At 45.4% G+C, this 19,351-nt stretch overlaps 1 protein-coding gene across 4 annotated transcripts in view; it reads left to right on the top strand.

Moving 5' to 3' along the window:
* sbf2 (SET binding factor 2) overlaps positions 1-19,351 on the top strand; it is a 98,045-nt gene that overhangs the window by 53,515 nt on the left and 25,179 nt on the right. For all 4 annotated transcript variants that reach the window (XM_086174485.1, XM_086174483.1, XM_086174486.1 and 1 more), the window contains exons 17-21: positions 5,412-5,480; positions 16,179-16,349; positions 16,432-16,703; positions 17,636-17,808; positions 18,086-18,159. In XM_086174485.1, the coding sequence (XP_086030611.1) occupies positions 5,412-5,480; positions 16,179-16,349; positions 16,432-16,703; positions 17,636-17,808; positions 18,086-18,159 (759 nt within the window). The remainder of the gene's footprint in view (positions 1-5,411; positions 5,481-16,178; positions 16,350-16,431; positions 16,704-17,635; positions 17,809-18,085; positions 18,160-19,351) is intronic.

Raw genomic sequence — 19,351 nt, 5'->3', positions numbered from 1 at the left:
GGCCTCGATTGACAGATGATTGATCCGAGTGCAAACTCAGTCTCTCACCCCTCGGGAAATAGCAGTATCCTGCACACAGGGGTTGTGGTTTTTTGGGAAAGAATGAATGAATAGATGTTTAAGTGAAGTATTTGTGCATTTCTGCTTCCCCACCCCGCTACCACCCTCGGGCGTCTTTCTATTTATTTTATTTATTGTATTTTTTTTCCTTCGCTGACAACATCGTAGTGCTATGTTGAAAGAGCTGATCCTGACAACGCCGCGCCGCTGTTTATAAAACCGGTTTTTGTCTTCTTCCCGGTGCTCCGATCCCTCGGCTCCCTGCCAGCGAGGGAATAAGTAATATGTTTTTGTACAGCTCATAAAGAGTCAGCAAGGCATCACTCAGGCGGAGCCGGAGAGTATTTTATCGGCGGTTCTTCATGTTTTACGGCCCCGAGTCGTCCCCCTCTCCGCTGATTTACTCACTTGAAGAGGTTTGTAGCGACTGCAGCTTTTATAGACTGACTTTATATTTCTGCTTTTTTTTTTTTTTTTTTCTTTTTTTTCACGTTTAATAATAGAAAGCTAATTAATCCCAGGGTCTGCTCCTGCCAGGAACGTGGTGGTCTGGTCCCCCCAATGCCTGTTTATCAGGTGTAAAGAAAACAAAGCAAAGAACTGAACTAGAATTCTCGACCAAAAGACATACGCCTGCATTCTTACAGAGCAAACTGTGTTAATAAATATTCTGCACATTTTTGATGATTTATTCATTTATTTAGCTATTTTTTTCGCCAACCGCATTTTCTGTTTAAAGCAAAATCTCGAACATCTGGAAGAATGCAAACGATACATAAAACAGACAAAAAAAATGGGGGTAATGTGAGCATGCATTGTCTATTTTGAATAGATCTTTTCATAATCAGTTGAGTCCCTTCTGGCGTGCCGGAGGAACAAACACCATCAGGGCATGGCAACATATGTTGAACTAGTCTTTGTGTCTTTTGCAACTGTATCGCGTGCCATTGCTTCTATTCTATAACATTGATGCAGATCTTTATTTATTAATCTATTTTGTTTTCTCTCAACTTCCTCTCGCGGCCTCGACTTGGAGATTTGTCTTTGGTGAGCTGTGAAGGAAATATAAATAGTAAATTGTTGGGCCCGGTAATTACTTACATATTTTGCCCTTCGTTCCAGCGCCCGGCCACACGGGACGCCCGCGCAATGCTGGCGCGCGCGTCGGTGTAAAAGATCCCCCTCAGTTCAAAATAGTGACCTACCGCGTGAAAAAATGCCGCTTGCACAACGACAGCGTGATGCCTCATTAGGATTTTCTGGCGCCCGCATCCATGTGACACATTGATTAGCAGTGACATCATCATTGTGAGACCGGTTACATCATTTATCATTTAACTGTCACCCCGCGGGCGAAATAACAGATCCACTTTCTGGATATAATCAGCCTACGCCAGGGCAAGTAGTCTGGTATGTAGCACGAAAATGTACAAAAGGTCAAAGGTATTAAAGTCCGGTTGTAATGTGCCTTGTCAGTACTTGTCAGATTTTTCTGGGCTGAATAGAGTAATTCTTGGAATAATGTTTGTCAAATCAGTTAGTTGCTGTTTTTTCCCGCCACGGATGGATAATAAAATCCCCTCGGAGTTATTTTAGCTAATTTGCACATTTGTTTGTTTGCATGCGAGCGTGTGTGTCTGCATATCTGGTCAGCGCCCCGGCTCTTCAAAGTAAACGTTGCTCAGGCCATGTGGGGGGACGAATCCCGCTGTGGATGTATCCTGGCATCCCAAACATTTCCTGTCAGATAGGATTATGAGCCCTTTGCGCTCTGCTCTCTCATAGCCGAGGGCCTCATGATGGTGCTCAAAAACACGCTTCGAAGCGGCAATCTGCTGTGTGGATGTGTGTGCGCGTGTTAGTGTGTGTGTGACGGCCTCAGCAGTATGGGATCTCTGCGTTCCACATGATCATGAGCTTCAGCGAGAGCGCTGTGAAACAACGCGCCTCGCAGATGTTGTCAGGAGAGTATTTTATCGCACAGTTCCCCGCACTGCAGGCACTGCTAGAGTACATGTTGATAAACTGGAGTCCCCCTCCGCTCCCTCCTCCTCTCCGGATCCTGATCTTCTCAAGTAGTTTCAGCATATATCACCGTCTCCTCTTCCGTCTTTTGAACGTCTATAATGGCGAGTGAATTATTCCGCCGTTTCTTTGCATTTTTGTCCAGCATAAAATAGCGGCGTGCTGTGAGAACGCAACCCGTGTCCGTCCAAGCGGCCATGATGGACCGCCTCGCGTATCATGGGAATCTGAACCGGTCGCCGCTCCCACGTCCGCGTATCTGTTTGTCCCCGAAAATCCGGTGCGGCCCAGGTAAACGTGCGCATTCGTCCCATTTCACACTCTGCTTCCTACTTGTGACTCACCCCGCTCGGTGGACGGCAGCAGCCTGTGCGTCTCATGTGCCGCCCCGTCCCGTTGCATTTCCGGGAAGTTCCAACTCTTCTGGACTGTTCAGGAAGCGTGTCTTTTTAGTTCACATCCTCCAGCATTTTTTTTTTCTTGTCACATGCTCACCCTTCTTGTTTTTGCTCACTGTATACGTGTCTTGAGGCAGAATCGCTGCGTTAGTCATCACGACACACACACACACACACACACACACACACACACATATCTAGCTATCTATATATCTCTCTCTCTCTTTATATATATATATACACATACGCGCAGCAAATAATAGGAGGAAAGGATGACAGCGGGATGCCCGTGCAAACAGAATTGTGTGTGATGATACACTGCCTCTCAGTCAGTCCTTGGAATCGCAAATAAACTGTCTCCATCCCCACCCTGCGCCATGTGGATCTATTCAAACCCGTGATCGATGCCTCTTGAACCTGAGCACAACGTGAATGCCTTTCCCGGCAGACTGTAAAGAAAAAAAGGTTGTTTTTTTTTTTTTTTTTTTACTTTTTTCCTTTTCATTCAGTCTAATCTGGGGCCCCGCTCAAGATTCGCCTGCTTATCTGTCATATCCAAAGCCGGCGAGCCCTCGTGCCTTCTTCAGCCTGCTCACCCTGGAGAACAAGAGGACGTCCACTCCAAACGTGACACGTCCAGCCGCCAACCACGTGACTTCTTTTCTGCATCGCACCCGGGGTTTTATATCTGCCCGCTTCCACTCCCTTTTGTTTTTAACGAGGGTCATTGAACCCGCCGTGACACACGGCATTGTCGGGGGCGGTGGGTAAACAATGCCCTGGTGCCGCTCCAGGACGGGACATTTTATCGGCAGTCGGGTGAGAGCGAGGAATAATAATAGTGACCAGACAAAAAAAACAAACGAGAAAATGTGTTGCTCGGTCCATAGGGGGTCGGCTTTCATGTGTTGCAGTTGAACTTGTGTTTTCCATTTTCTGTTCTCTGTACATTCTTTTGCATGCATGCGTGTGTGTGTGTGTGTGTATGTGTGTGTGTGTGTGTGTGTGTGTGTGTGTGTGTGTGTGTGTGTGTGTGTGTGTGTGTGTGTGTGTCTTGTGTTTTCTTCACTTCACTGATGCTGGCAACAGAGGGCCCCATCACAGTCCACTGTCAAAAAGAGAAAACAAACAAACAAGAAAAGCAGAATTCCTCTCCTTATTACATCTCTCACTCACATTTACTACCTATTAATGATTTAAAAAAAAAAACCACATTTTTAATGTTTTTTTCTACCCACATCCAAGGAAAGGCAGCTAGAGCGGAAGTGCGGCTGTGTGTTTTTATACACTTTTTTTTTAGGTATGGAGTACTGCTGAGGGTCATGAGGTGCAACGCCAGGTCAGGCTCAGTGCTGCTGTTTGTGCACGGTCTTAAAGCAGGTTTCCTCCGGCCATTCTCATTTACAGAGTTCAACAAATAAATCCCGACAAAGCTTAGCACAGATAAGTACCAATTTCCTGTGAATGAAGTACTTTTGAGTCCATCTCACATCCTTTTTTCTCCTGTTCTCATCATTCTCTGTGATCTCTTTAAGTTTTGTTTGGGCCCCCAAGCCCCCCGCCCCTAAGCCTCTTAATGTACTATTCATCTTAATGCCGTTCTTTTGAAAGCACCGTTTAGCTCCGCCTCCTTGACCTAAAACGGCGTGCGATAAGACATGGCTCCTACCTGCCGGTGTTTAGCTTCGGAAAATTTGGAAAATGGTTGCCCGATGTCGATGAGCTGCAATTGGACGTTGTTGGTCGACGTGTGTTTATGTTTATCATTCCATCAACTTAACTTTGCATGACTGCACACACATGCTGCCGAGCTTGCGCACGTGCTGCGTGCGTGCTTGCACGGGTGTGTGCGCGCGTATGGTCTCCCGTGGGGAGCTCTCCTCATCGCCGCTGTTGAAATCGATTGATCTTTATGCAGACACCGCATTTTGCACAGCTCGTGTCCCCCAGTGCTCTGTACGTCGTCACAAAGGAAATAAAAGTCCTATCCAGCGGCCCAATAAAAGCAAAAAAGTAATTCAAAGCAAAAAAACAAAAACAAATCAATAAAGCAATCGAGCAGACATTTATATACATCTCGGGCTCTGCCGTAACTGCAGCAACGTGAAGACAAGGCCCTTTAAATTTTTTTGGGTTGCAAGGTTGTGAGTGATTTGAATGTTGCGGCGGGCAATAGGGTGTTTCCTTGCTCATCTGGCAACCTGGATAAATACATCCTTACGCGGCGATGGGCGGCGATAATGCATCTGAGGCGACGCGGGCCGACGGCTCTCTGGAAAACATGACGGAGAGCGCCAGAGAGCTGTGAAACTCTGAGGGGGTGAGACAAAGGCTCTCTGTTTGCATTTCAAGGAGAAACTATTTTCTAAATATTCCTTGATTTAATAGCATCGTAAAAAAGGGAGAATTCAATTCAGCACCGTGGCTGCCTGATAAATGGACACGGCATTTTATGGCACCTAGAACTGGATTTTATGCAAAATCTTGTGATTTCCTACAATAAAACCTACATGGCAGTCTAGCTCGAGACTGCAAAACACGGAATTGCCAATAAATTGAATACTGGTGTTTTCTGACAATTGTGTCAAGGCAAGGATTATATAAGCCTATTGGAAGCATATGTCCCAGCAGCGAGTGGTTTTAGGCAGACATTTCACATGACGGGGCACCTTTATGTAACAGGAAGTTACATCGGCTTCGGTCCCCCGGCCCTCCTGCCGTCTCTGCATTGATCATTTGCACCTGAAACACCAGGAAACATAGCAGTTGCACCAAAAGCAAACGTCGAAGATCGCCCAAACTGACAGACAGGGCCGTGGTGCGGCGTGACCCCACGTGGTGCGGCGTGACCCCACCGTCGGGTGACCCGTCTCGGGCCTCCGGCCATCTAACCCGCCTCTCACTTGTCTCTTCTTGTTTGGCCCGCAGGACTGTTCCAGCTCGGAGGAGTTCGCCGTGGCCGCCGCGCTGCTTCCTCTGTCCACAGCTTTCTACAGGGTAAGGAAACACGCGTGGGCACTCGCCGTCGAAATCTGCGTTGAGCCCCCCATCATTCCAGAAATGTTTTAATTTATGCACGTCTCCCCCTTCCCGCCGTCTCACAAAGACAATATTCCTCGACTTCAGGGACGGGCCTCTCAGTGGCTCCAGATATGTTGTTTCATTTCCTCTTTCATTTGGCGCAAATCAAAGCTCAAACCAAAGCTTAATACTCTGCAGAGTTTTTATGTGGTCGTTAAAAGGGGGGGGGGATTTGTGGAATTTTCAAATGGCAATTGTCAGGACTGGAAATGTTTAAGAAAATTAAAAAATAATAAATAAACTTCTTGGAAAATTCCTGGAAATGTGCTACCAAAATACCAATATAATAAAGTATACGAGGTTTTGTTCATATCAGATTAGATTAATGTTTTTTTTTACCTGCAATTAATGTTTACCTTTCATTCTCTTGAGTGTGAGTGGATAGACAGGACTTTCTCAGAAAATTAGAATATTGTGATAAAGTTGTTTATCTTCTATAATACAATTAAAAAAACAAAAATTACCTTTTCATGATATTCTAATATTTTGAGATAGGATTTTCGAGTTTTCTCAAGATGTAAGCCATAATCAGCAATATTGAAATAATAAAAGGCTTGCAATATTTCAGTCTATTTGTAATGAATCCAGAATGTATGGCTTTTTTGTTTTCGTAATTGCATTACAGAAGATAAAGAAGGTTCTAATTTTCTGGGACAGTCCTGTATATCATTTTAGCACCGACAAACTTTTTGTAGTTCTTAGAAGCTTTTCATGAACTAGTTTGTTTCTTGGTGTATTCGGACAGTAGACAAACCAGGGACCGAGCCACCTCAGCTCTTAGAACCACTTCAGCTCCTTCTCCAAGGCAGGGTTTTTGTACGCTTTAGTGCTTGGTGGTTAGTTGAACTCATAAGCCATCCCCTATTACCAGATACTTCTTGCGGATACCGTAGCGTCATTTTAAAAACTATTGGGTTTTTAAAATGCAGTTTTCTTGCGATAATATGGGCAGAACCAGCAAGAAATGGAACCAATGGTCCAAGCTCCTCTGGCCTGTTACACCAAGGTTTACGGTTCTCCAGCACTTGCAGACGAATGTTGTCTGCATCGTCTTTCTCTTCAAGGAGGTTTGTTTGTGTGGCGCTTTAGGTGCTTGTCCCCACCGGTCCCTACTGTGGTCCTTTATTGCGTTGAGGAATGCAAAAATGAAAAGGTTCCCCTAGAGGAGGAGGAGGGGAGCTCCTAGAAACAAAGTCAAGCTGGACAGTTGTTAGAACTGCGTTCTTGGACCTTGCTAAATGAATTTTACATTCATATTCAAGAGTCAGATAGATGGGAGTATTAGTCACATTACTATTTGCAATTGTGTTCACCTCCTCTTGTGTGATACCAGTTAGTAGAGGCCCAGATAATCTGCCTCTGCCCTCTCGCTCGGCTCAGTTCCGTCACCGCAAACCTCCACGATGTCTTGTCAACCGCCTGGGTCCCGCACAGTCAGAGATGAAATTCAACCCAGGTGATCCCGCTTACGTTTGCGGTTCTGAGTCGGCAATGACGAAGAGGTTGTCGTAATCCCACAGAGCGAGTCAAACAATGCTGAGTGTATTTCTGAGGTCCAGTCGGAGACAATGTAAATCAGGCGTCTCAGATGTGAATTGCCCGAGAGCCACCGGCGCTATAGTTAGCTCATCGGGGTGCCGTGCAGCAGTTTCAGACCTCTAGTGTCAATAGGAGAATTCAACCGTAACATTTGTACTTTTTATAACACCAAAATAAATCGCCCGATTAAATTTATATTAGATTGCTTGCATGCTCATAGAATTGAAAAATAAAACCCCGCAGTTTAATTCCGATCAGTTTCAAAAGTGCGGCTGACACCACAGCATAAAGATTGGTCGCGGAGGCGCAAGAGGACAGACCGTGGCCTTTGGTTTCCACACCGCACATTATCAACACAGGGTAGCTGGAGTGCTCGGCACAGCTTCGTCCCAGTGGCTCGCCCGTTGCCATGGGCACAGACACAAACTGCCCTCGTTGGCTCTCTGTCGGGTACCGGTGCCATACCCCGATGGGCTGGACCGGGACCTGTCCGCCGTCTCCCATAACATGACTCATCGCTTTCACATGCCACCGGCTGATGTAACCCGCTCAGATAAACCATACGTGATATTTTTCTTTGTTTCTTTTTCAGGCCGCCAGTTTAAATCGAATGAATCATTGCACTGTTTCACGGCTCAGCTCCTGCTTGTTGTATCATGTAACAGGCTTATACCCCTCTGAAATTGTTTTTGTTTCATAAGTATAACGATCATCTCGTGTCAGTCACGATGGGGCGGCGTCCCGCTGTTTCGGTTAGAACAATATAAATAACGTCTCGCTGACACTGTTGGATATTTTGAGGCTGCAACATATATTTTTTGGAAACCGGCGATGAATTTGAGTTCTGCTTCGCCCAAGGGGTGAAAAGTAAAGTGAGGTCAGGAGGGAATCTGCCAGAAAGATTCTGTAATCTTTGGTTTAGCGGTGGAAGGATCATCCAGCGAAAATATAACAAAAACAGAGTTTGGTAATGGAGCATCCTGTTGGGTCCTAGCAGCTGTCAGCTCGGGTGTGGAGTGAAATGACCTTTAAGACGCGGGTAGTTCATCCATTCATCACTCAAAAGGGCTTACATGTTTCTTGACACTCCCATCTTCCGTTGTACTTTCTAAATGGGAAAGGCTGAAATTTCGGTGCCCCTCGCCCAATCACAGGCGGGATAGGCTCCAGTCCCCCCGCAAACCAGAGAGCAGGATATGTGGTATAAACACCGAATGAACGAATGCTGGATGCATTGCGGAGGTGCCATGGGAGAACGCGAGGTCTAGATCGTAGGGAATTGTTGTTTGAGGCACGAAATAAAAACAGCAAAAAAGAAAATCTCCAGTTTCGAAACCAGTTGCAACCGGTCCTTGAATTTGACTGGACCCGACTGTCAACGTCAATGGAAAGTAAAGTAGCATGATTGGACTTTGTAGGTTTTCCCTAAAGGAACTTGGGATAACGTCCCTAATTGGTGCATGGAAAACTAAAAGAAAAATCCAGCCCGGGTTTCCCATTCGACCGAGGTCTGAGCGCTCTCGACCCCAAAAAGTGCCTCCATTGTTGTTGGACATGTGGTGTCCATGCTGGATTTGTTTGAAATTCACATTTTAAATGAGATCTGTCAGTTCAGATTGAACATGTAGCAATCACTGCTCACACTTTAACTCCCGAGCTGATGCATGGCTCATTGAATATGACATCTCGGTATTTAATCTGACAGTAATGTAGGGAATGCATATTTTAGAGATTAGATTTATAGCACAGTCCGACACAGAATGTTATGGTGTAACGTCCCGGCTCGCTTATTTAATGTTTTCCCAAGTCTGTTTTCGAGAAATGAAACGTCGGCCCGCTCAAAGCGCTTTTTCATTTTCACTGACCCACTTAACTGAGTTTTCATATTAATCTTAAACCGTCTTTAAAGAAAAAGAGAGGAAGCTTGTTGCTCTTATCGTTTCCTTTTTTGGGTTTAGATCCAAACCATCAATACAACTCAATAATCCGCTCTGTCTCCAGGCCTCTTAGAGTGCGTAGAGCTCCTCTCTCGCTCTTTGGTGTCAACAAAATAATTACATCTCTGATGTCCGCCGAATTTGACGGAGCAGCGCTGCAACCCCTTTGCGCATGTTCTATTTAGTCTAAGCACCAGTGTATATTTTGTAATGGTCCTGCAATTATTTTCATGAGGCTATTGAGGTTGTTTTTGAGCTACTGGATGCCCAAACACTGAGTGAAATGTTTATTCAGGCACTCTACGTCAAGGACATTTAGTTCAGGAGTCAGCCAGTCATTGGTCGAGTCCCTGTTGGGTACTCTTGAACTGACTTTGGCAGCCTCTTGCTGCGTTCATGCATCACAGCGGTAATGTCCCCATGGCCCTCCAGAGTCCTGGTCAAGGAACGTGGGAAGATCCCTGACACAACATCCATCTGCTCCCAGAATCCAGAGACAGGCAGTGTTTCGTTTTATCGCCATATGTTGAAACCAACCGCTTTTCTTTTACTGACCCACATTCTACAGTATATTCAGCTGCTTCCCCCACTATCACCCACCCCAGCCCCCCTGATCCCCTTTGAAGCTTCATTCTAGGAGACCTCATTCATTCATTCTTCAGGTCATTCATTCATTGCTTAACGTATATACTTCCGTTCATGATCGCAGGGTGGCTGGAGTCTATCCCAGGAGGTGGGGTTCACTATGGACCGATCACCACCGAAATCAAGGGGCTACATATGAAGACATACAACCATTCACCCTGTCATTCACACGTCCCCAACCTTTTTTGTGGCACAGATCCCTTTCACTCAGGACATGTTTTTGCGGGGCGGGGATGTTAAAAAAGTATAACGTAAATGTAACCACTGCACCTCATGTTATGCACTTTTAATAACTATTAAACGATTATCACACCAATATCTATTCACCACAATGCCTTAATGCAGAATCAGTGGGGGCCCTGAGCTTGTTTTGCTGCAGCTAGACTGTCCCATTTGAGGGCGACGGTAGACAGTGACACTCGAAATGTATTCCATATGTCCAGTTTACTCGGTTTTACTCAGTTTACTCACTGCAGAAAACCCCTCGGGTTTTCATGGCCTCATTAGCTAGTCTGTCACTGCATATTACGCAGAACAGGTGTGGAGCGTGTGAATCACCTGTTGCGATGAACCCGCAGTTTAAGTGGGGCTCTACGTTTTTACTTTTAAATGCAGCAGTCTTTTTGCTGGCACTCTTGAGAGCCATCTGGGGTCTTATCGTTGGCTCTTGTGACATTTGTTTGTGGGCCATTTTGACGATGGTTAGCTCGCTAACTTACGGGTGCATGGAAAAACCCTATGACCGAGTCAAGTGCAGGAGTGAGATGCGGGCGGAAGTGGCAGTTTTTCAAAATAAAATACCCAGAACATTTTACTTTATTTGTGGGCCCGATACTAAATTGCTGGTGACCTCTGACATAGAGACATACAATTATTCACATGCTCATTTCACATGCCCAAGCGATTTAGGGTCTCCAATGAAGCTACTGCGTGTTTTGGGACCGTGGGAGATGCTTCCTCTAAAAAAGCACTTTGGTGACATCCTGGTTCGAGGGGCGGAGAAGAAAAATGACTCGTTCCAAGACCGTTACGGACTAAGTCCTGGGATTATCGTCTACAGCTGATCTGTTACATCAGCGGAGTACCTGACATCATCTGACGAGCTTATGCTAAAATTGCAGATAGGGGGAAGGTGAAACTTGTTTGCATGTCACGGACGCTGCCATTTACATTTGGCAGGTAAAGTGCATCTTATATCCACACGACTTTTGCACAAGCTCCCTTTGTGTGAGGGAAGGGTTTTTACCGCGTCAAGCCCTCCATTATCGAGTAACGTGTGCGTTTATCAGAGGGTGAACAGACACTGACGTTCGAGTCGGGTGTTTTTTTGTCCTTTTTGCGATCACGTGGGCGAGCTCTCGCATTTGAATGCGTGACCGTCAAATGTCTCCGCAGGGGCAAAAGCACTGGACACAATTAGGGATGAGTTGTTCCACTCAGCAAATGACTGTTAACATTCCTGCTGCCATAGTTTATTCATCGCGGGGGGTTGGTGGGGCTGGGGGGGCTCGGCAACTCGTTGAAGTGAGGAAAATGACGTACTGGGGATGACCTTTGTTTATCTCAGAAATGTCCAGCTCTTGACTTTCCATATCTTTGTTTACTCTATCTTGGAACAGTTACGTTTGGAGCACTGTGTGTTTTTATAAAGTTATGGCCAATGGACGGCGTTTATGAATCTTGATATTCAGCGTATTTTTCCACTTTGTTCATTTTGTTTTTGTAAATACTTTGTTTGTGTCTTCCCAATGGAACCCAGATAGATTTTCTAAAATGAATTGCCACAGAGGACCTGTCCAGAAATAATGACTTTTTTTTTTTTTTTTTTTTTTTTTAGTATCTGCATGCAGGAATGCGATGAATTTGTCCAGAGCACTTGTAAATAACAGTTCCGCTTCAAGGCTGGTGACATATCAGATACCCTCCCTTACCATCTGTGCACCAGCGCGCCATTCCTCAAGCGACAAGGCGCACAGCCCGTCTCTCGAAGTCCGAGTTGACAGGTGTGATTTCCGGCCGATATGTGGGGGCCGCTCGGGATCGCGTCCCAAAGCTCAAAACAAAGATTCCAAACCCCGATAGCCTTGTTGCTTTTGACCTAAACACAGCATTTTCTTCTCTCCGCCTCCCCTTGTGGGTTTCTGACTTGTTTTTGACCATCTACACTACATTCCTTGTCCTCACGAGTAGTCACACTACCAGATGGGTCGGATAGTGGAATACTCCCCCCTTCCTCTTCATCTTTACTTCCTTTTTCCTTTTTTCCTCCCTTTTCTTTATTTTCCCTGTTTCACCCTCCTCTGTAGCCATCTGTCCTCCGAATGCCTCTGCAGCCTCACGGTATTTTTACATTTGGAAGAGATGTTCTGGTCAAAATGACCTCTCACGTATCTCAAGAAGTCAAAAAAGCACAACCGGGCTGATTGTAGTCACGGAGGAATCGCAAGCACATAGGAGCTCTCCGCAGGAACACGCCCCCACGACATATGCTGCAAGGCATGTAACACTCCTCTAGCATGTTTGTCACTGTAGTTCTTTGCCACAATAATAGCTTTGGTCAAACTCAATTATTTATTTAGTTTGATCTCTTTTGAAGCGCATACTAATGTCAATGTATTTTTGCTAAACTCCAAAGTAGACTGCGGCACATGACTTAAACATTTTGGCGTGGACTGATGTTAGAAATTTTAGCCATATTTTCAGTTCATGGTTGTTTACAAAAGTTGATCTGGGACGGTAGTTTGTCCAATGTTAGCTTCAAATATCTCCGGAGAAAGTGCGTTCATATGTCACATTTGGAGTCAAAGCTGTTTCAATGACAACAAAAAGGTGATCTTATAGCATTAACGTAAGATAGTAATATCGTTGAAGAAGTGTATCCTTGTCAGCTAAGTTAGAAATACCCCTTCGAGCCTGAATAAAATATAAATAAAATAAAAATAAATAAAATCCTTGTGTCCAATAACATGTGTGGACTAGGGATTACTCGCAATTTGCGGCATCCCCGCACTGATACAACTACATTTTTGAAGCTGTTGCTCTGATTGCGCCTCCATCTGTGAAATGTCTTGTTCATCAGGGAGGTCATAGTTCGTCCATGGTGAGGAGATGGAGGTGCGAAGACACACACCTACATTCATGAAAAGTCGGTTCCCCTTGTTTAGAAAGCGGAGGAAGTTCCATGTCAAACAGCCTGGAATTTAGTCTCATTTTACAAACAACGCTTACTCTCTGGTCGAAGCATGACTTTTTAATTTATTTTCAATATTCAGATTTCCTTTTGTGGAGGTCAAGAGTGTTTATTTGCCTCTCTCGCTAACACTTCTTATTGAATTGGCAATTTTGTTTTTGGCTCAAGCCCCCCATACTCCTCCACCACTAGCTCTCCCTTCCAAACGCTCCATGACTGAAACTATCAAGAGATGCAAAATTCTCCTTTGTACACCGTTGTCACGACCCTCTTGTCTGCACAATGATCTTTGTTAATCCAATTCTCAAGGTTTCTGGTCATGTGCACAATTTACTGGCAGTGGCACTTGACGGAAACATCAGCTTGTTTCTGTTTTTTTTTTTTCTTTCTTCACCCCCGAACAGTTCGTTTTTGTTTACCAGACGTGCACAGTCATGCGTTGAGCAATGAATTTAGTGCTTACGCTGCTCCGGTGGGTCTCAGGTGAACAGAGAAAAAGATTTTCTTTCATTTATTCGTGAAAACAAGGTTCACTTCACTTCAGTTGTCCACCAGAGGGAACTGACCGTTTTTAAAAACGTGATCTTCTGTATTGAAATCTTTCTCTCGGGTGCTGTTATCATGCTACCGGATATCTTTGGCGCCGCATTTGACCCATAAAGGTACGATTGATGAAGTGACTGCATTGTCTCAGTATCCAAACACACTTCAGATTAGTACAATAGATGTCATGTTAACGCATAGATCAATCCAAAATATCTGAGTCCCTGAGTCCCAATTGTTAAATTCTAGAATCAAGCCGGACCTGTATGTTGTCAGCGCTGCCTATCAGCTGCCGGAGGGCCGTCCAGCTCCCTGCCGTCGCGGCCCCTCAGGCCTCTTGGCTCTGGACCTGTCGCTCTGGAAAGGGAGCTTTTTGTTCTACTTGTTACAAAATTAAACAGTCCTCCATTTCTCAGCCCCCGGAGGTAAAACAGCAAAGTGATAATGAAAGCCACTTCATTTCGTCCCTGGCCAGAGGATGTTGGAGTTAATGCGGCCCAGCCGTACAGAGAAACAAAGGGTGGTCACTGTTGATCTGCTCATAGTAGCTATGGTTGAAACACAGTTTTTCGTTTATTTTCTTAATGTTCTCCCACTCAGAGCCACCTCAGCTCCTCGAGCTGACCATCACAAATGCCCCGCGGGTTTTGCTTCTGCCCTTTCACCCGCAACGCTGAATGAGACAACACAGACTTTTCCCAAATACAGCCAGAGACCAAAAGGAAGGAGGTTGGCGTGACGGCCTTGTGACGCGTCTGCTGAAAAACAACACGGGGAAAAAAAATAAACGGCATCACTGTCAGTCACAGTTGGCCGGTTTGCCAGTGTCCCTCCCCTTCCCACGAGTTCTTCTCAACGGCGCCGAGTGGCTAGCAAGCCTGCTAGGTCCTGATTGTCCACCAATAGGAGATTTCCTTGGCTTTCCAGTCTTATGGGCTTATTACAGATGTCACAGGCAAGGGGTCTGTTTTCAGTGGAAACGATAGAAGATGCAGGTTTATATCTCAGATGAGTGAGATGAGTAGCCTTTTCAGTAGTTTTAAACATGTATTTAGGTTGGCCAATGGTTTCCAGTACCCAAGTAGATGAAGTGATATTGATGAAGCTATTCATACAGTCTTTTTATTAGCCATTTCAGCTCTTTAGTTTGGCCAAAGGATCAATGGAGCCTGTGGTAATTCAGGTGTTCAAGCGCAAACTATATTACAACCTGTAACTAGTTAATAACGTGGTTGCAGCGTCACCAAACTGTTCTAACCAGAAACAGCCAATGGCACCAAACCTTGCATCTATTTCCCCAGTGACGTTCTTTCCTTTTTCCCACCCAGGGGTAGAGGGGAAGGGTGAAACACAGGTCGAGCCTGGCGGAGGCGGCACATGTAGGAGAGCGTTTCGCTGCTGGTGTGAGGTGTTTATGAGGACTCGTGGGTACTGTGTGTGTGTGTGTGTGTGTGTGTGTGTTTGTAGGAGGGCAGCTATTTCAGAGGATGTAGTGGTGATTTTCAAGAGCTAATTTCTCTTGGTTAGGGTGACCTTGTTTAGGGAGCAGGTGGTGCAGAAACTCTTCCAGGTTACTCTGATATTTCAATGTTTTGTGACCATTTGTCATGACAATCAGTCAAACCAAACAGGATGACCTTTACTTTCAGGTATGAGGAAATCTTATTGCTTCCTTTGGCGTTTTTAACATTAATGGTGATATTCAACCCTTCTAATTCTTTTCCTTTTTGCTTTTCCCTTTAGGGGTCGGCACAGTGAATCAACCTTCTCCATCTAACCCTATTCTCTGTATCCTCCTCTCTCACACCAACTATCTTCATATCCTTTCTCACGACGTCCATAAACCTTCTCTTTGGTCTTCCTCGAGACCTCCTGTCTGGCAGCTCCAGTTCCAGCATCTTCTTCTTCTTCTTCTTCTTCTTCTTTTGGCTTTTTCCCGTCAGGGGTCGCCACAGCGAGTCAACTCTCCATCTAACCCTATTCTCTGTATCCTCCTCTCACTACATCCATAAATCTTCTCTTTGGTCGTCCTCTAGACCTCCTGCCTGGCAGCTCCAGTTCCAGCATCCGTCTACCAATATATTCACTATCCCTCCTCTGAACATGACCCGACCATCTCAGTCTGGCTTCTCTGACCTTCTCTCCAAAATGATGGACTCATTCCTGATCTTATCCATCCTGGTCACTCCCAAAGAGAATCTCAACATCTTCATCTCTGCGACCTCCAGCTCTCTCTGGCTTGACTGATGATATTCAACCCATTTTCTCTTATGTTTTACAGTATCCACATTATCTAGTCTAGTAGCTCAACAATTTGTATTGGTTTCCAGAGTTTGCAGTTTCAGTTTCTGCTCTGCTCTTGATCCAAAGGCTCTCCGTGCATTACAGCATGCTAAAACTTCATTTAAAATGTCACTGCCTCCAAGGTGTGTGGCTGTTGTGGTTGTTCTTGGTCGATTTCTCCCAAAACTTGAAGTAGTCTGTAAAGCATGCATATTTGGGATGGGTCAACACAGTTCAGCTATTCCTTGTAGCTTCTTGTAACACAATCAACCACAAGTTCTCTTTTGGTAAATAATTGCCTAACTACTTGAGATAATCTGTACATGATTCACCATCAACAGTTTTTTGACGAAGTATTTTCACAGTTGACCCAAATTCCTAGGATTCTACTTTTTTTTGCCCATTGCTCCAAAACTCGGTGACATACACAGAGTGACCCCGATGAATTACTGATCAGGAATCACCTGTGTTTTGCAGAAATTGGTTGCTGGCGTGAACCAGTTTGCATACACCTGCATACAGGACCATCCCATCTGGACCAACCAGCAGTTCTGGGAAGCCACTTTCTACAGCGAGGTCCAGAGCCAGATCCGGGCCCTGTACCTGAACAGCCCGGAGGAGAAGAGTAGCATCATTCTCAGGTTAAAGGTAAACCTGGAAACCTGGCCATCCCAAGTATATTATTGAAAACCAAGCCCATTTTAACCGCTTTCTTCACTGACCTTTCCAGGATGTGGGTCCTACGCCAGTGGTGGGGAGGGATGAGCAGCAGACGGCGATGGACCTGGCGGCGGAGCAGCTGCGCTTGTGGCCCAGCCTCAGCAAAGAGAAGCAGCAGGAGCTGGTGAAGAACGAAGAGAGCACGGTTTTCAGTCAGGCTATCCACTACGCCAGCCTCATGGTCTACCTGTTGGTTCCCCTGGACACCAGCAAGAACAAGCTGCTCCGCAACACCCCGGCCGCTGACTGGGAAAGCGGCAGCAACAGCATTGTCACAAACAGGTCAGGAGACTGTTAGCCACTTGGCTAACATTGAAAAAAGGATCTCGTCTCATCCCCTACAAGTTTAGGTTTTTAAGGTAGAACAATCATTTCTTATTTGGAGGGAAGCCTAAAAGCAATACAGGACGATGTGTTCCTTTCTTAATTAGGTGATGATAAGTCCGTGGGTGGATGTGGCGCGGCTCACGTCCACATGATATTTTCCGATAAACGAACGGCGGTATGTCTCATCGTGTCCGGTCCAGATCCGTCCTGCGGGCTTTTCGTTACGCTGCCACTGTGCCTCTGTTTGAAAGTCGAAACCCCTCCGAGTGTGTTCGAAAGGGCCCACACTTCACTCGCTCGAACCCAAGCCGAACAGCAGTGGAAGTCATTTCCCGTGCGCGTTGACCTGGGAAGTGAAATAAATCCCAGTCGATCCCACGCAAGTGTCTTTTCTTAGAACATGTACATTTCAGGCCAACGTATCCTCGGCCTTTGTTGCTAAACGGTCGCGATAGCGTGACGTTAATACTTTGATGTATTTGCAAGCGACATTAACATCGTGTCGATGTTTTACTGTTTCTAATGAAAGGACAGCTAAAAATCACTTTGTGTGGTCATTTTCTCTTTTCTCACTCGCTCGCTCTCTTCCTTGTTTTTCCCATTTTTGCCTCAGCCGTTTTTGTTTCTCACCGAAGACATTTGGATCTCATTCTCTGTTTGTAAATCCAGTGGGAACTTTGCATCATTCAAAACATTCCTATTTGCTAACAGAGTCCGAACGACCGATCCAGGCATCGACACGCCTGCCTGTGCCAGGCTGCAAATCAGTCTTCTTTTTTCTGCGCTCATCGCAGTCCAATTTCAAATCCATCAATATCCCGTTTCATTCATCGTGCCGTAGGCCTGATCCTCCGCCATTCACGCCGCTCGTCGCTTGTGTTTCGCAGCATCGCAGGTAGCGTGGCGGAGAGCTTTGACACTGAAAGCGGCTTTGAGGACTCGGAAAGCAGCGACGTGGCCAACTCGGTGGTGCGGTTCGTCGCCCGGTTCATTGACAAAGTTTGCACGGAGAGTGGCGTAACCCAGGAACACATCAAGAGTCTGCACAGCATGATCCCAGGTAAATCACCGACCGGGTTCATTCACATTCTGCTGTCCGCTGTCCTAATTCCCTCAGCTTCGTGCCGAGTAACTCTTGGACATGTGTATTCTCAGCTCAGGCCAGTAACACAGGCCTCTGAGCTGATTAACTCCTGACATGTTAAATGGCCTTAAATTCTCTAAATACACAACCCGCTTGTCAGGATGTGTGTATGTACATGTGTTTCCGTGTACTGGCTTTGTGCATGCACTTGTGTGTGTACATATGGGAACTGACCTCAACTCCTGACCCACAGGCATTGTTGCTATGCAGATGGAGGCTCTAGAGGCAGTTCACAGGGAGAGCAGAAGGTTGCCTCCCATTCAGAAGGTGAGTGTTCCTCCACACTGAACTCCAGGGATTTAGATTGTACGTCCACTTGTACGGTGGGGGTCGCGACGCTTTATTTTCTTAAACTGAACTTTCAAGAAATCCTTTCATTCGGTCAGGGGCACTTCCAACAGCACAGAAAAAAATGCTCAATGTAGTTCAGAATAAACCGAGGCCGGATGATATGATGGGGAAAAGATATCGTGGTATTCAAAAACCTCCTCTCAATATTGCCTCACCACAATATTTGAAACTTTGCACACAAAAAGACATAGTTTATGACCCCGACATAGGAAAAGTCAAAAGTTCATTTAAGTTTTATTGAAATGCTTGTGAATTGCTCAAAAGTGCATCCTCACTAATACATGGATCATTTTTCGCTCATGTTGGTGATCATTCTGTTTGTTCTTTAATTCACATGTATGCCGTGAATGTAAACAGAGGGCATGACATGACTTAAATACATATGTGTAAAGATTTTAAGGTTTGTGTCAAAGGCTCCAGTGTAAAGATGAGTTTCGGCTTTTGTTTCATTTTTTCCTCATTTATTAAGCTGTAGTAGAAAGCCTCTCTGTCGGGTATCTTGGAAAGTCGTCGCCTAGTTCCAGTCCGGCGCCGCGCAGCTAAAAAAGTCAAGGGCAGTGATCAGAACAATTGTTAAGAGATTATATAATGTTACAGAAGCCCAGACATGACATCAGAAATCCAGAGTTATGTGTCATAATATTTAATACTCAACAGTCTTTAGCCATTAACATGCTATATCCAAACACAGCTGCCTGAGTATTCTTACTCACATCTCTACATATTTGCATTCTTAGTTTTCTCGTTTGCCGCTAGTTTGTGGCGACGGCCTGTTCCTTCAGATGTTTTCAAGTGACTATTGCAGCTTCGTGCAGCGTATATTGCCAGTCGCTCTCCTGGAACCCCGCTATGCTAATCCCTGTCGTGCACACAGACAAACACCATGCCAGCACTGCATTGGAAGCAACCTGGAAATTGTGGTGAGCTGTCTGGATGTTTCTAACTCCCAACACTGCTAGCAGCTGCCGGCATGCCAAATACTAAAAAGAAAAGAAGGAAAAAAAGTGTGTAAACAACTTTGGATTTTGGCTTCAGGACAAGTCCAGTCCAAAAAAGTTGTTATTCATGGCAACAATTATGCTCGGTGGAAAAAAACTGGTGGCTTTTG

This window comes from Fistularia commersonii, chromosome 27 (genome assembly GCF_037954325.1).
Source record: "Fistularia commersonii isolate RoL2024-O1a breed Wild chromosome 27, RoL_Fcom_v1.0, whole genome shotgun sequence".
Lineage (NCBI taxonomy): Eukaryota > Metazoa > Chordata > Actinopteri > Syngnathiformes > Fistulariidae > Fistularia > Fistularia commersonii.
Note: the sequence above shows the minus strand (reverse complement) of the source record. Positions and strands in the feature narration are given on the sequence as shown.